The following is a 16,933-nucleotide window of genomic DNA, read 5'->3' on the forward strand; positions in this document are numbered from 1 at the left end:
CACACACACACACACACACACACACACACACACACACGGAAGAAGGTCATGTGACTTCTGAGACAAACTGGAGTGATGCATCTACAAGCCAAGGAACACCAAGAAACGCCAGGAGCTATCAGAAGCTAAGAAGAGGTAAGGAAGAATTCTTCCCTAAGAATCTTCAGAGGGAGCATAGCCCTGCCAATGCCCTGAATTCAGACTTCCAACCTCCAGAACTGTAAGAGAATAAATTTGTTTTAAGCCACCCAGCTTGTGGTAATTTGTTATGGCAGTCCTAGAAACCCATACAGCGTGTAAAACACAACAATCAGGAGCACAGACTCTGGTCCCAGGCTGCTTATACTTGAATCCTACTTCTACCATGTATTACCCACATAACTTTAGGTAAGTTATTTAACCTCACTGAGTCTCTAATCCTTTTCTATAAAATGAAGATAACAGTATTTATTTCCCAGAATTATTATGAACATTAAATTATATATTAAACTTAATCACTTAAAACAATACCCAGAATATAGTAAATACTCCACTTTTGTAAAGCAAACACAGGTACACACACACACACAATAGTATTAAAAGGATATAGATCAAAAGGTTAAAATTGCTTATTTCTGGGTCCCACGAGTATGGCTTATTTTTTTCTTTTTGGTATTTTCTAGCTTATATGCAGTAAGATCTATGTCATAATACAATTTTTACTATTTTTTAATTTTAAAATATTTTAAAGGCAGTAGTTCCCAGTTACAGGTGTATGCAAACCCCATCCCTCGGCTAATGATTTCCACTACTCAAAGCCTGTTATCAAAGTATTTTTTAATTAAAAAGCAAAATTTACTTTAGAAGATAAATGCTGACCACAAAGCATTTTAGAAGCACATCGTATATCATTCAATCAATCATTAGTAAGCTGTTGCTACATTATAGGCTATGAATCACTGACCTCAAGCACAATAATTCAAGTTCAAACTCCTGGAAACACTGTACAGACCTGAGGCTCAAACAGTTTAAGAAAACGTAACCATTCATTTCTAAAAGTGAGTCTTTTCAAACCCAGTACACAGTAAATTCAATGAGGCTGAGTTCCATATTTGGAATAAACTGCTACCCCTCTCAAGACATACATTAACTTCGGCAAATCATTAGAAAATCACTTACAAAATCAACTACCCTTCCACAGAGTGCAAAATGTATTAGCGTTATCTCTACAAGATGGTTTAATAAAGAGTTAAAGTGAGTTTCAGTTTTGTGTTTTGGGTCCCTAAAAAGTTCAAATTATGAAATGTGTTCTCTGACGGTACCTCATAAGTAAATTCAGATAAGCTCACTGCTAGGTAGTTTACTTAACACATTTTGCTCTTAACACAGCAAAACAAAGGTTTAATAAGTATATGTAATCACTAGATGAGAGTCTGTTAATACAGTGAAGAAATTTTACTATATTTGAAGAGACCAAATCCACCACTGCACGGGTTTTTCGTTGCTTTTCGTTGGTATTTATTATGTGTTTTTTTATTGAATTACAGTTGATTTACAATATATTAGTTTCACCACTGCATTGTTAATTAAAAAAGTGTATCTATTTGATCACCCTATCCAAGTACCTTGACAGCTAATTCACTGCCCACTGAAGCAAAGAAGGTGCAAGAGATATGGTACCCACTAGTCTGGATAGGAAGAATAATTATTCAAATAGCAATACCACTGCTATTAAAAGTTTTTATATACATTTAATTTTTTATATATGCATATACATATACACACATGCAAAAAGAATTACCTGTGTATATGTACAAAAGTCTATAGACATGAACATTTTCTAAAAGGTACAGAAGAAATAGTAATGGCTATATCTAGAAAGGAGAGGGGATTTTTGCTTTTCACTGTTCATCCACAGGTTGCAAATTCGCGGCCCAAGGACCACGTCCCACCTACAGATGTAGTTTATTTGGCCCACACAATGTTTTAAAAGTATTTAAAATAGTTGCCAATGTTTGAAAATCAGGAAATCTCCCATAAAAATCTGCATTTCTGGCTTCTCTTGAAAAAATGGAAAAATCTAAGAACGCTGGGCCCCCATTCCAGCATGGCAATATTTGACTTAAGGCAAGTATCAGACATCCTCTTTATAAAAGGCAAGTGCTTTCTAGCTCACACATACTTCAACTGTTCGTGTCCCCCACCTGACATCTATAAGCATTTTAGTTTGCAACTCCCGCTTAGACCCTTCTAAACTATTTGAACTTACTATGTGCTTATGCTGCTTTTTACAGTTTTTCCTCAATAAAAAATACTGGCAAAGATCCAGGAGAACTTCAGCGATTTTACAAAATATTTTTCTCCATTCATATCTAAATAACTGTTACCTAACTTTGACTAATACATTCTCTCATAAACTGATTACAAAAGATATTTAGTATAAGGAGACATGCCTGGAAAGGTAGGTATATAACAAGGTGGGGCCAACCTGCAGAGGGCTCAGATTGCTTCCAGAAACAATATTCTTGTTGTTACTTAAATTTTAATTTGGTTTTATGTCATGTATGTCCAAATTAAACCTACAAACAAAAGAGCTTGAAAAGAAGCTTAGTTTATAGAACTTGTTTCTTCTAACAGCACTAGACTTCAAGACTTCCATAAAAACAAAATCTTTATTCCCACCTACGTTCAGGTACTACTTCAACAAATATTTGTTGAGCACCTACTACATACAAAGAGTTGCATCAGACGCTTAGGAAGAAACAAAGGCCGTTAGGGGACATTTTCCTCTCCATGCTGTGTATCATATATGATAACTGTTATTAAAAAGGCAAGAGTGCAGTTCAGAGAAGGCAGCACTACCAAGAATTCGTGTCCCAATTTCAAAAAACAACAATAGGATTTCATGAGGTATAAAGAAAGGAAATAACAGTATTCTAGGTAGAAGAAAAAAGCTAAAAACTGGGGAAGCAGGGCTTCTCTGGTGGCGCAGTGGTTCAGAGTCTGCCTGCCGATGCGGGGGACACAGCTTCGTGCCCGGTCCGGGAAGATCCAACATGCCGCGGAGCGGCTGGGCCCGTGAGCCATGGCCGCTAAGCCTGCGCGTCCAGAGCCTGTGCTCCGCAATGCGAGAGGCCACAACAGTGAGAGGCCCGCATACCGAAAAAAAAAAAAAAAAAATTGGGAAAGCAAAAGTATGTGTGGGAAATGAGCAGAGGCCAGCTTGAATGGGGCAGAGAGGAGCAGAATGGGGCAGAGAAGAGCAGGATATCCATCACAAAAGATATGCTGGATCAATCTATGGAAGGTCCTGAATGTCAAGCTAAAGCTCTCTGCTCTTTACCTGGTCGGCAACAAGGCACAAAGGTTTCTGAGAAAAGAAGGGCCCTGATCAAAGCTGTGATTCAGAAAGACTGACCTGGTAGGGGTATGTCCACAAAATGGACTGGAAGGAGGAGAACCTGGTGCAGAAAACCAATTTGGAGACTATTCCTATGTTACCCTGTTAAAGTGGTAACATAATCTATATAAGCTAAGGTGATGGCAAGGAGAATGGAAAAAAGAGACAGTTGGGAGGTGCACTGCAGAGTGGAAATGAGCTGGGTTTGGCAAATGATCTGGGGTATCCAGGAAAGAGAGGGCACTGGAAATAACACAGTTCAAGCCTTATGTCTGGAAGACCACTGTAGCTATTAATGAAACAGGAAAAAGTCAGAAAGAAAAGCTGAAGGATTGGGGGCAGGGAGGATTGACCTTTTGAACATACATTTAGTTTTTGGTGCCAATAGAACATGCATAAGTTTTTTCCCCCATCAGAAAACCTTGCACACTTTTCTGGCCCAATTTTCAGTGGTGGCCAAAGCAAGTACAGTACATATTTAATACAAGTAAAGGATATATTTAATGGAGAGTCAATGAGAAGCCAATTCCAGAGCATATAATATGATCAAAATTAAACTCTACAGAATGACGATGGACTCCCACCTCAACCATATGCAAAAATTAACTCAAGATGGATCAGTGACCTAAATATAAGAGCTGAAACCATAAAACTCTTAGAAGAAAACATAGAGGTAAATCTTCATGATCTTGGATTGGCATAAATTATTAGCTATAACACCAAAAGCACAAGCAACAACAAAAAATAAAATAAATTGGACCTCACCAAAATTAAAAACAATTATGCATCATAGGACATTAACAAGAAAATTTTAGAAACAATCCATAGGGGACTTCCCTGGTGGCACAGTGGTTAAGAATCCGCCTGCCAATGCAGAGGACATGGGTTCGAGCCCTGGTCCGGGAAGATCCCACATGCCACAGAGCAACTAAGCCCGTGAGCCACAACTCCCAAAGCCCACGCGCCTAGAGCCCGTGCTCCGCAACACATGAAGACAGCGCAATGAGAAGCCCATGCACCGCAACGAAGAGTAGCCCATGCACCGCAACGAAGAGTAGCCCCTGCTCATCACAACTAGAGAAAGCCCACGCACAGCAACGAAGACCCAACGCAACCAAAAATAAATAAATAAATAGATTTTTTTTAATTGTGAAAAAAACAATCCACAGAATTGGAGAAAATATTTGCAAATCAAATATCTGATAAGGGTCTAGTATCCAAAATATATAAAGAACCCTTATAACTGAACAACAAAAAGACAAACAGTCCAGTTAAAAAACCAGCAAAGGACTTTCATAGACATTTCTCCAAAAAAGATATACAAATGGCCAACAAGCATATGAAAAGACATTCATCACGATTAGTAACCAGAGAAATGCAAATCAATCTCACAATGAGGTACCACTGCAGACTCACTATAATTTAAAAAAGGAAAATAAGTGTTGTCAAGTTTGTAGGAAAATTGGTACAGACCCTCAAACATTGCTAGGGGAATGTAAATGATTCAGCCACTGTGGAAAATAGTTTGGTGGCTCCTCAAAAAGTTAAATATAGAATTACCATATGACCCAGCAATTCAACTCCTACATATATATCCAAAGAAATGAAAACAGGTACTCAAACAAGTATACCTAAACACATGTTCACAGCAGCGCTATTCACAATAGCCAAAAGGTAGAGATGGCTCAAATGTCCACCAATGGATGAATGGACAAACTGTGGTATACACAGGCACTGGAATATTAAACAGCCATTAAGAGGAATGAAGTACTGATCCATGCTATACACAAGATGAAGCTTGAAAGAAGCCACACACAAAAGTAAAAATATTTATGATTCCATTTATATACATCCATAGAGAAAGAATTCATATTGGTGGTTGCCAGGGGCTGGGGGGAGAAGGGAATGGGGAGCAACTTCTTGATGGGTTTCCTTTTGCAGCGAAGAAAATGTTTTAGCTAGACAGAGGTGTGGTTGCACAACACTGTGAACACACTAAATACCACTGAATTGTCAACTTTACTGTGGTTCAATTTTATGTCAATTTCACCCCAATTTTTTAAAAACCAACAATATTCCAAAGCAAAAATAAAAATAAGCTCCATCTCTCATCACTTCTGATCCCATTAACCACATTCTTGCCAAGCCAATCTTCCAGACAGCTCTGCTCCAATTGCTCCTTCCTGGTTTCACTCAGGAAATATCCTCCACCTAACATTACACAACTTTTCCATCAATTCAAATCCCAACCATTTCAAACCTTCTAAGAAAGCAACCTACCCACAGCAAGCACTCAATATTTGTGAATCACTGGTTCTGTTTGATTCAGTCCATTCTTACCTGTTCTGAAATTTTACTCAGTTAATTCAGCATTAACATATGAATGCTGCTTCCTTACTATCCCCAAACTTTTTCTCTCATAGTTTCAGGCATGTTCTTTTCCTGTCAGAGAGCAAATTATGATAGAGGCTGTCTTCTGCTGTTGTATTACACTATCTGCCAGGGGTCTATCCAAAGTACATTTCTTTAAATACTGTCTGGTTGAGGGAATTCCCCGGTGGTCCAGTGGTTAGGACTTGGTGCTTTCAAGGCCGGGGCCCAGATTCAATCCCTGGTGGGGAACTAAGTAAGATCCCGTAAGCCTTGTGACCAATAAATAAATAAATACTGTTTGGTTGAGTTTTTGCTGTTATGTGCTAGACAAATTGGGGTGGGGGAGTCGGAAGACAAGAGATGGTAAAGAAACACCTCCACCCACCCTGGCGATAATGGAGATTAGTTGTGACTTGATATAAAATGAATCTTGATGCTCTATTTGTAAACTATTTTATATTATACCCAGAGTCCCAACCTGTGTGTGCCACTCAAAAAAGGCCAAAAAAAGTGGGAAAGAAGAAGGTCCAAACCAAGAACTCCCAACCTTCTTAAAAATGCAAGAGCGTGCACAACACTGTCATTGTTACGCAACCCTTCCTACTCTCTTCCTAAAGCTGCTGCTTGGCACACATTTTTAAAGGAGATCATTATTAATATCATGTTTTATCTGTCATAAAGAGACTTTTCCTAGATGCATACATATAAACCAGAGAGTGGATCAGAAACTCATTTAGCATGCAGGTGACTGAGAAATGGATTAAGATCAGGCAGGGGAGGCACTGTGAGATCAGATAGGATGTACAACGGATTTTCACATCGAGATTCTGATTTCACTTCATTGCCTAGTGGTTATACCTTCATTTTATCCAGAAGGGTGCTTCTGACAATACTGAGAAAGTCAATAGGACATTATTTTACAAAAATGTTTTTCCTGAGTTATTTTTCTAGAAAACATCTGTTGTATCCATGATGGGCGTGTGTAGTGTTCCAAAAAATACACGCTGCTTCCTGAAGATACCTGAAGGCAACCTAGGATGTTGCAAAACTTCTGCAGTTTTGCACCAAAACTGCAAAGCACTAGCTTAATGAATAGGAGGGACAGAAACAACCAACATTGTCTACATGCTGGTCAAAGATAAATTACTTATCCCTATAATGAGAAATAACTCCTACGTTAACATTCTCTAAAAAATCTACAAGTGTTATTTGTTTCTTGTCACAAACACTAAAGAATAACTCACTTTGAAAACATAACAGAGACAAATGACTTTGAGGGCCACAACTGGATTTAAAATCTCATGTAACACTGAGAATTGACTAAAAATGGTAAATTTTACGTTATGTATATTTCACCACTATTAAGCTCTCCTCTCAATCCTGTTGGTTTCCACTTAAAAATATATATAAATCTATCAGACTACATTAAAGAGTGAGAAACCATTAAACTGAATGTGTTAAAATGACACATGGTTGAAAATTTCTAGTGATTTGTATTAATAGAAGCTTTCTGACCTCTTAAGGAACGTGTTTATTAGATATTCTTCATCTCCAAGGAGGACATAAGCAAATGAAAAAAGCTTAATTACAGTAAGAACGATTCAGTTTTGACATAATTCTAACTAGAAAGGTAATTAAACACTACCATAAGGTATCATGCAAATCTCTGCCCTCAGGGATGCAAGAAAAGCTATCTTGGAAGGGTTATATGCAATTTTGCAGGAAAAACTAGAATGAACTAGAGAATCTTAAGCCAGCTTCCAGTTTTAGAATTCCAAGTTCTATACTCACAGCCCAAAAGTGTCTTTGCAAGACATTCCACCTATAGAAAGTTATTCTAATTTACAAGTCATTTCAGCTTAGCTTCAGATATTGGGTTCCTTCACCACACCATTTATGCGCTTTATGTACTTACTTAGGAACTAAAAATTAACTACTTTTGTTAAGAGTCAGTTCCACCAATCTCCAGCAGCATAGCTGCCAGCTCAGGTATAAACAGTACAAAACTGAAATAATACTGGGTTCTAAATTAAATAGAAATATCTATATAATGCATATCCAACCTAAGACTAAAAAAAAAAAAAAAACTATGTTTACACATAGGTAACTTATAAGGCCAAAACCTCAATTTAGCCAATTTTCAACAGCTTCTTAAAAAGTTGTTTGTTACCAACAACAAAAATAAATTCTTACTTTTGAAAACAAACCTTTCCAAGTAGGGTTTCATTTTAGAAGACTCGTGGCCTTCATTTTAAAATAATCATTTTTATTTTACCACATTATTTTTTAACAATCACTAGACAACTGGTTATTTATTACAACCCAAAGCAGGCACTTATAAAGTCACAGGAGGGTTAATCATCTCAAATTCAACAGGTTAACCACAGCAATTTGAGAGAAATTTTGGCAACCTGTACCGGGACTATCTCGACAGTTTCCGAAGTCAGACATTAAATGACACTTAAAAACAATACATTTCAAAAAAAACAAACAAAACAATACATTTCTATGTAAAATAGATAGTTAGTGGGAAGCAGCCGCATAGCACAGGGAGATCAGCTCAGTGCTTTGTGACCACCTAGAGGGGTGGGATAGTGAGGGTGGGAGGGAGACCCAAGAGGGAGGAGATGTGGGGATATATGTATATGTACAGCTGATTCACCTTGTTATAAAGCAGAAACTAACACACCACTGTAAAGCAATTATACTCCAATAAACATGTTAAAAAAATACATTTCTAGACTTTAGATATTTATTTAACACACAAATATTTTGACCAGGTATGCATTCATGTATGTATTTTAACTAGATTTTATTAATTATGATGAGTATTTGTTTAAAACAAAGACAAATTTAGCCAGGTCAACATAGGAATCAAAACACAATATTGGATTATGAAACTAACTGCTTTCGTTAGAAAGAAAAGCATAACAAGCCTTACTTCCTTCAGTTCACAAATTTTTCATTTTATAATCAAAGAAAAGAAAGAACATGACTTCTACAGTCAAAAAATAAGGTAACGTACTTAAAGCTGAGTTATCACTTAATTGCCTGGATTCCTAAGAAGCTACTGACTTCTGTTTTAAAACCAGAATACATTTTTTAATGGCTCACTCCTTTGTTCAGGAATGCTGATATCACCTTGTTTTATAGAGATAACATCTCATCAGAACACATGCTACTCAGTGTCATTGAGCTTAATAATTTTTACATAAAATTCAAATAAAATTTTTATAATGCAACCATAATTTTTTTTTTTCTCATCCACACTGGGCCTCACCTTTCACAACACTCAAAAACAAACAATCTTAGATGTTAAACACACACACACCTCAAGCATATAAAATTCATTACATTGTTTCTGTAGCCATTAATAATTGTACTAATAAATACTGACTCTAAAAAACTAAAAACTTATTAGGGCAGGATTTAAATGATACAACTCACAAGAGGGTGGGGAGAAATAATGATCCTCCCCTACCAAACTGGCAGCAACAATATGCCAAGTCTCTTATGCTGAACTAGCGTAAACAAGGAAGAAAAGGAGCTGGGGGTGGGAAGCAGGCAGGCAAGGGTACAACACTCCTCAAGATATAGCTTTACTTCTAAATCTCACCAGTGTAATACCTCTTCTTGGTGTTTTCAATAACCCCTGTCACTCTCTATTAAACACATAGGCTGGTGTTCAGAAAACTACTGCAGGCTGTAGTCCCTGTCTGAGATCATCCCGGACATAAAAGATACAAGTGGGGGGTCACAAATGCTTCTTTAATTATAAAGACTATCTCCTGCATTCAAAGAGTTTTCTAAACATCTAAAAACTCAATCCCACTCTTACTATAACAATCAACTTTAAAGATAAACAACAGGACCTACCAATGATGCTGCACAGAAAAAAATTCACACGTCACCACGGCTATAAGGCTCCCATTAATAAGATGGGCATCTTTCAGGATAGGGCTCGATGAGTAACGGGATCAAGACTAGGCTTACAGCCTCTTTTTCTGGCATTGCTTGAGGCATCCAGTGGACAGGGAATAAAGGGGAGGCTGGTTGTATAAGTGATGCCAAGAGAAACAAGATTCCACATGCCCAACACAGAGAGCAAAGGGCAATCATCTCATGGCTTTAAGACCAAAGAAAGATGAGTTCTTTCACCTGAAATCCTTTCAAAGGAAGTCTAATGGTCTCCACTTAATCACTCACCCTGAGTGAACTCAACAACCCCTCAGAGAACAAAGGGAAGCCTTGCTTATCAAAAATAGCAAGTGCTCCACCCAAAGCCAAGAAATACTCCTTTAGTCTAAGTTGTCATGGTCTTCTGTCCCAATTCAGTCTTCTACAAGGAAACTCCAAGCCAAAAATACTTGGTTCCCAGCCTAAGTCAAGTTCTCCATTTTCGCAAACATCTACCAACCAGCTTTCTTTCCGGTAAGCCCCTCTGGATAAGCCCCTCTCCATTCCCGCATTCTGGAGCCCAGGGCTCCAATCCCCTCAGAAAGTTCCCTCCCCCAAGATAATCTCTCTCCTTCACTTTTCCTAAGGTTTTTCCCACACCGTGCCCCAGGTCTAGCACTCCCGGTCCTCCATTAGCGGATCCCACTAGTAGATCCCACCGCTCCCTGGCACAGCTCTTGGGAAAGTCATCTTTCTTACCGTACTCACTTGTCCTCCCCCATAAAGTTTTTCCCTTTTCTTTATCTGTTTTCGAATGGACACGCACACACACACACACACACACACACACACACACACAATCTGTTCTTCTCAGCTCTTAACTCCCAAGTCTCACCCGCGCGCCAGGTTCTTGCATAGTACCTAATTCTCTCCCTCAGTTTCCCCTAATCCCTGTCATCCTCAGCCCCTAACTCCATACCCCAAGCTTTTGCCCACTCCCCAAATTCAGATTTTCTGTGCTTTTTACTCTTAGCCAACACCACAGCGCTCTTCCTCACAGGTCGACCCCGTGCCTCGATCCTCGAGTCTTTCCCTCTCTTCCCGCGTTCCTCGGCCGCTAATACTCCGCAGAACCTCAGGAGTAACCCCCGCCCATCTCCCTTCCGCCTCTCCTGCCCTCCACGGACCCCAACTCTCCTCATACATCCCCCTCCAGCCCTGCTCGGCCCCCAAATTTCTTCCAGGCCCCTAGGGTTCCCCACACTCCCTCCCCGCCCCGGAAAGGGGGTACCCCTCAGTGCCCGACCGTCCCGCCCGGCCGCCGAGCTTGGGCGTCCCTTCCCTTCCCCTCGGGGCCCCGAGGCCGCTGCCAGGGCTGGCGCGGCGGGGCCGGCTCACCAGTTGGTCATGTCCAGGAAGAAGGCGCAGCCGGCCGGGTTGAGCTGGAAGCCGAGCAACCGCTGGAACTCGGAGATGAGCACGTCCTTGTCGGTGGTGCCCAGGCAGCTGAACTTCTGCATCAGCTCGGGGTCCAGGTCCACGTCCATGCCCTCCATGGCTGGGGCCGGACACTCGCTTCCCCGCCTCCTCACAACTGAGCCGCTACACTCCGCTGCCGCCGCCGCCGCCTCTCGCTTCTATGCCGCCTCCGCCTCCTCCCGCGCCGCGCCCACTGCGCAAGCGTCGCCCGCCTAGCCCCGCCCCTTCCTCTCCCGGAGTCCCGCCCCTCCGTGGCGACAGAAACCCGTGACGTCCCCCGCGTGACCTCACCGCGGTGGAGCGAGGGGGCGGGCAGTGGGAAGGAGGAAGGGGACGGCCGGGCGGCGCGGGGAGGTGACTCCTGGCCTGACCTTTTCCTCGCCCCGCCCCCACGCTGAGAGGGAGGAGTTAAAGCCCGGGGTTGGCGGGGAAAAGCTCCGGGATCTTCTTGTACCACAACGGCAGCGTTTGGGAGGTGAGGAAACTGAAGTCGGGGAAGAACAGAGGCCAGGGCAAGGTCAAGTACCAGATGGCATACAAGACCCAGTCCTCCCAGCCAGGGCTTTGCCCCTCGCTCTGGACGGACTTGTTTGCATAAGTTTCTAGAGCTGCTTTCCCAGAGGGTTAATGCCCTAAAATCCTAGGCTCCTGGCCACCCTCGGTGATGATTACCACAGTTTACCCGTGCTGTTTCTGTTATGCAACGGTAGTTTCCAGTTTCCGGAAAGTAAGGGAGGCCTCGATACAAACGTCAATCACAGGTCCAGACGAACACCGCATATAATCTTACACCCACTCCGTCAAGACCAAGCCTCTCAAAATAAAGGTTAAGTCCCGAGAATTTGACATTGCCTTGTTAAGTTTTTAAAGTGTTACGGTACATATAGTACACCTAACTGGTCAAGGCCCCTTTTCAAGATCAAAGAATGAGAAAGGACGCATAGGGACCATCTTGTCTACCTTCATTCCTTCTTTCACCACGATTTGCCTAACACATCCACACGGGGAAAAGGCGAATAAGAAACGGTTTCCTGCCTTTAAGTGGCTCTTTGTCTGTCTTACAAATAAGGAAAGTGAGATGCAGAAAGTTTGTATGCCTTGTCCAAAAATACAGAGCAGCAAAACTAGAACCCATCTTTCATTCCTAATGGAGTATGTTTTCCATAACAATTTCAACAAGCAGACAACTAGAATAAGTGACCAGTAGTATCCGGGGTGCCATGAGATTTTGGAAAGGGAAAACAGTCTACCTCCTTCTGTCCCACTACCATATAAGACTAAAACAATGGCTTTAAAAGCCTAGGTTCTGGGGTCACACATATTGGAGATTCAAATTCTCATTCTGCCAGTTATTGGTAATCATAGTACTTGCCCAGACAGGATTGTTGTGAGGATTAAACGAGGTAACAATATATAAGCTCAGTACCCTGCCTGCTCCATAAGAAGCACTTAAGAAATGGTGACTAGTATTCTGGCCATAAACTTGAGATGACGGTGGGGTTAGAGAGTGATACAAGTAGGCGGGGATTACTTCTTCACCTGGTCCCTCTTCTACTTCACTTCCCTTACTGGTCCTCCGTTAAAATATGAAATATGTGCCCTTTCTCTTTTCTTAATAAGGGACCAACCTTTCTCTCTCTAATAATTTTTTTCCTCCAACAGGAGTATTTTATGGGAAACAGACACCTTTAACAGCATACTTACAAACTCGTATTAGACACTAGTTATAAACATTTTATAAGAAACTGTTCTTGGGTCTCTAAGATCTCTGTGGAAGCTTAGATCATTGCCAGGGCCTAATTTTTGGATGGCCATAATGTTGGAATATTTCACTACTATTAAGGAAAATTTAGTCTCCCTCAGGTGAGCACATACTGTCCCAATCTTTTGGATGATGGAATGGGAACACAGAAAGATTATAAAAATCCCAACATTAGAGCTGAAAGGAACTGAGACTGTCTAATCTAACCTCCTCGTTTTACAGATGAAGGAGTTGAAACCAAGAGAGGAGAAATGATTAACCCAAAATCACACAGCTAGTAATCACAGAAACTCCCAGTCTAGTGCTCTATCCACTATATCCTGCTACAATTCCCTTTATACTTTGAGTTCAATGTGGCCTTACATACAAAATAATTTGAAATGCAGATCCAAGACCTGATTTGATGTTAGACTGTACACTCTCTGGAAGTGTTTTAACTTGCAACATTCATGGATTAAAGTTGTGTTGACCAAGGGTCTAAAAGAAAAAAATGTTATTGGAATCTGATGATTCTATTAGAATGCTGACCCAAAGGAAATTAAAAGCTCTTGGCCAACCCCACGCAGTACTAGGGTCTTAGCTCTCACCTAAGCAGCCCGCATAATACGAAAAGATTCTTGCAAATAAGAGACCCAAATGGCTCAGAATGTCAGTTCATGATGGGAGTTATCTCAAAGGAGGATAACTACTCCTCAAATGAATTCTGAAACTTTCTGGGGACATTTTTGATTCTCATGAGATTGGGGGTGGTATTAATTCCTGGCCATTAATTCCCTGAGGACCAGAAATGCTAATCATCTACAATTCTTGGGACAGTCATGCCCAATAAAAAACTGTCCCATCCCTTGGGACTTCCCTGGAGGTCCAGTGGTTAGGACTTTGCGCTTCCACTGCAGGGGGGCACGGGTCGATCTCTGGTGGGGGAACTAGGATCCTGCAAGGTGCACAGTGCAGCCAAAAAGAAAAAAAAACTGTCCCATCCCTAACCACTGTGTACACTGACCAAGGTAGCTGGCACATTAGATATGAAGAACCAGCCCACCCCTACTCCCCCATGGAAAAATTCTTTTGTGGGGTGGGATATGAAACGGAGGAAACCGAGGTGTTACCCAGTCAGGAGAATCTCAGAAATGTGAATCTCCACTTGAGTCTGAAGGGTTATATAACAACACCTGTGGTCCTGGCCTGATGGCTCTGCAGCTTTGTTTTGTTTTGTTGGGAAGAGGGCCTGGAGAAGGACTGGTTGAGAGGCAAAAGGACAAGTTGCTGAGCACCACCCTAAGGAAGGAAAGCTGACAAGCACTATTCCAAAAGAGCTTCTAGGCACCATCTCATGTCAGGCAATATGCTCGAACATGCCACTGCCTGGAATATGCCCAAGACCTGCCACTTTCTTTCCAAATTTCTTGAGCTGGTGATCTTATGCAAAAAATTTGGACTAATCCCAGATCCCCAGACCAGGTCAATTTCAGGGTTTCTTAAGGAAGTTAAGGCATTCTGTCATTCAGAAGTTGAAAGTCTAGGAGAAAACTGATTCATTTCACCAGAGCAGCCTAGATTGCCTCCATATCTCCAAGTCCTTAAGATTCAGACTTGCCAAGGCCAGCTAGTACGAAGATTATGCCACAGCATAACTGATTCAGAGAATAAACAGAGTCCAAATTGATGTTAGGATACATTATATGATAATAGCAACTTGTAGTAGAAAACTTTTGGGTATTCATCCATACTATGATGACCTCCTTTCTCTTCAGACCTTTAACAACCCTCTAGTTGGCCCTCAGCAGCCATCTCTGACCCACATAACCATGTCCATTATCCTTCATTGATTGGACAAGAGAGAGACACCTGACCCAGGATAAGCCAATCAGATTCTCTCTCTCTCAGGAATTTGGAATTGGAACTCAATGGGTTGGTGGAATAGGCTGCCAACTACAAATTAGCACTTGCCATCTACCTCTACAAGGATTAAATCATTAGCCATTGCAGCTGCTGACCTACAACAGCCCCTGAAAGGAGTTCAGGGTGGAGATCAGGAATGAGGCACTCTGTGCTCTGGAAAAAACTGGCAGAACAGATCTTCAGACAGGTATTTTCAGGAGATTTTATGAGCCCAATTCTTGCATCTCGTATTTAGAAAAGCACTAAAATCATTAACAGTGACATCTGCTCCTCGTGACTAGCAGCAAGCCTCTGCCAAAATGTGTGCTTGAGTTTGCACACACCCCCTTCACTAAAATCATATATAACACTGACCTTCCGCCTACCTCTTTGGAGCAGTTTCTCAGAGCTGTCCGAAATGCTGTCTCTCGGGCTATTGTCTTCATTTTGCCCCAAATAAAACTTAATTCACAACTCTCACGTTGTGCATTTTTTTCAGTTGACAAGGCCTAGGCTGTTTACTTAAAAGTGAATTACAGAAATACACGAAATGAGATGATCTTTGTGGGGCACCCATGAAAAAGAGATAATGCCCACCTGCAGTAAGAGAGCCATAAAGCAGAAGCAAAGATAAGAGACCTGAAGGCATGGGAGAAAGACGTTCCTGTCATCCTGAGTCCTGGTTGTTCGGCTTCCCTAGATTCCATGGGATTCTCCAGGCTCCATTCAAAATACATTATCAGGACTTCCCTGGTGGTGCAGTGGATAAGACTCTATGCTACCAATGCAGGGGCCTGGGTTTGATCCTTGGTCAGGGAAGTAGATCCTACATACATGCCGCAACTAAGAGTTCGCATGCCACAACCAAGACCCAGTGCAACCAAAATAAAAAATTATAATAATAATAATAAATTTTAAAAATACATTATCTTCTGGATGAAGTCAAAGAAAGAATCAAGTCATTTAAAATAAAAAGAAAATAAAGTGATTATTTGATTTCTAGATAGAAATGGACATCCTACTCTTAAATATAATGGAAACCCCTATAGGAAAAAAGAAAAGAAGAAGAAAAATGAGGACATGGACAATTCACAAAAGAAGAAATACGAATAGCCAATAAACATATTGAAAGATGTATGCCACGCATAGATAAAGAAATGGATTAAAACAACCATAAAGTATGATGTTTGCCTAATGAGAGTGGCAAAGCTTTGAAAAATGCATAACAGCTTTTGTTGGCAAGAGTGTGGGGAAACAGGTAGTCTCAAACACCACTGCTTCTGGGAATATAAATTGATATAATTTTTCCTAAAGGTGAGTAGATGTGAATTTAGATGACTTGGTATGAAGAACCTTTAATATATTCATATACTCTAGCCCCAAAATCCCAGGTTTATAAATAAGCTTTTCATAGAAGTATTATAATACGTATAATAATGAAAAGTTAAAAAGCTGGAAATAGCACCAATGTCCACGAGTAGGAAAACTGTTCCAAAAATAAAAAATGTGGGCAGGTATGGACAAAATCCTTACTTTGTTTTTTTCAGTAATATAGTTCAATATGAGTTTTTAATTTATGTGTTCTATTTATTTATTTTTGGCTGCATTGGATCTTCGTTGCTGCACGCGGGCTTTCTCTAGTAGCAGCGAGCAGGGGCTACTCTGTTGCAGTGCACAGGCTTCTCATTATGGTGGCTTGTTGCAGAGCATGTGCTCTAGGTGCGTGGGCTTCAGTAGTTGTGGCACACAGGCTCAGTAGTTGTGACTCGCGGGCTCTAGAGCGCAGGCTCGGTAGTTGTGGTATACAGGCTTAGTTGCTCCGCGGCATGTGGGATCTTCCCAGACAAGCGTCGAACCCGTGTCCCCTGCATTGGCAGGAGGATTCTTAACCACTGCGCCACCAGGGAAGCCCCAATATGAGTTCATTTTACTTCTTCACATCCTCACTCCCCATGTCAGCTGCCTTAAACCTTGTAAGCTGCAAAACCTAGGAAGCAGATAACAGTCAAATGACCTATTCAGTTGAGCAAGCAAATGTCTGCTGGCTTACTATGAGCAAGGCTGAGTTAGGAACATTAGCTCAGAAAGAGAACCTTCATCCTTGTGCTGTGTGAATGTAGACAAACTATCGATACTTACTTTTAGACCTCAGTTTCTTCATC

The 16,933-nt window shown here is 41.1% G+C and overlaps 1 protein-coding gene across 2 annotated transcripts in view; it reads right to left on the minus strand.

Moving 5' to 3' along the window:
• Nucleotides 1–11,270, minus strand: part of ILRUN (inflammation and lipid regulator with UBA-like and NBR1-like domains) — a 109,255-nt gene extending 97,985 nt beyond the window's left edge. For both annotated transcript variants that reach the window (XM_024766006.1, XM_024766005.1), the window contains exon 1: nt 11,048–11,270. In XM_024766006.1, the coding sequence (XP_024621774.1) occupies nt 11,048–11,205 (158 nt within the window). In that variant the 5' untranslated portion in view covers nt 11,206–11,270. The remainder of the gene's footprint in view (nt 1–11,047) is intronic.
• Nucleotides 11,271–16,933: the final 5,663 nt, after the last annotated feature.

Source organism: Neophocaena asiaeorientalis, unplaced genomic scaffold (assembly GCF_003031525.2).
Source record: "Neophocaena asiaeorientalis asiaeorientalis breed wild unplaced genomic scaffold, Neophocaena_asiaeorientalis_V1.1 scaffold46, whole genome shotgun sequence".
NCBI classification, from domain to species: Eukaryota; Metazoa; Chordata; class Mammalia; order Artiodactyla; family Phocoenidae; genus Neophocaena; species Neophocaena asiaeorientalis.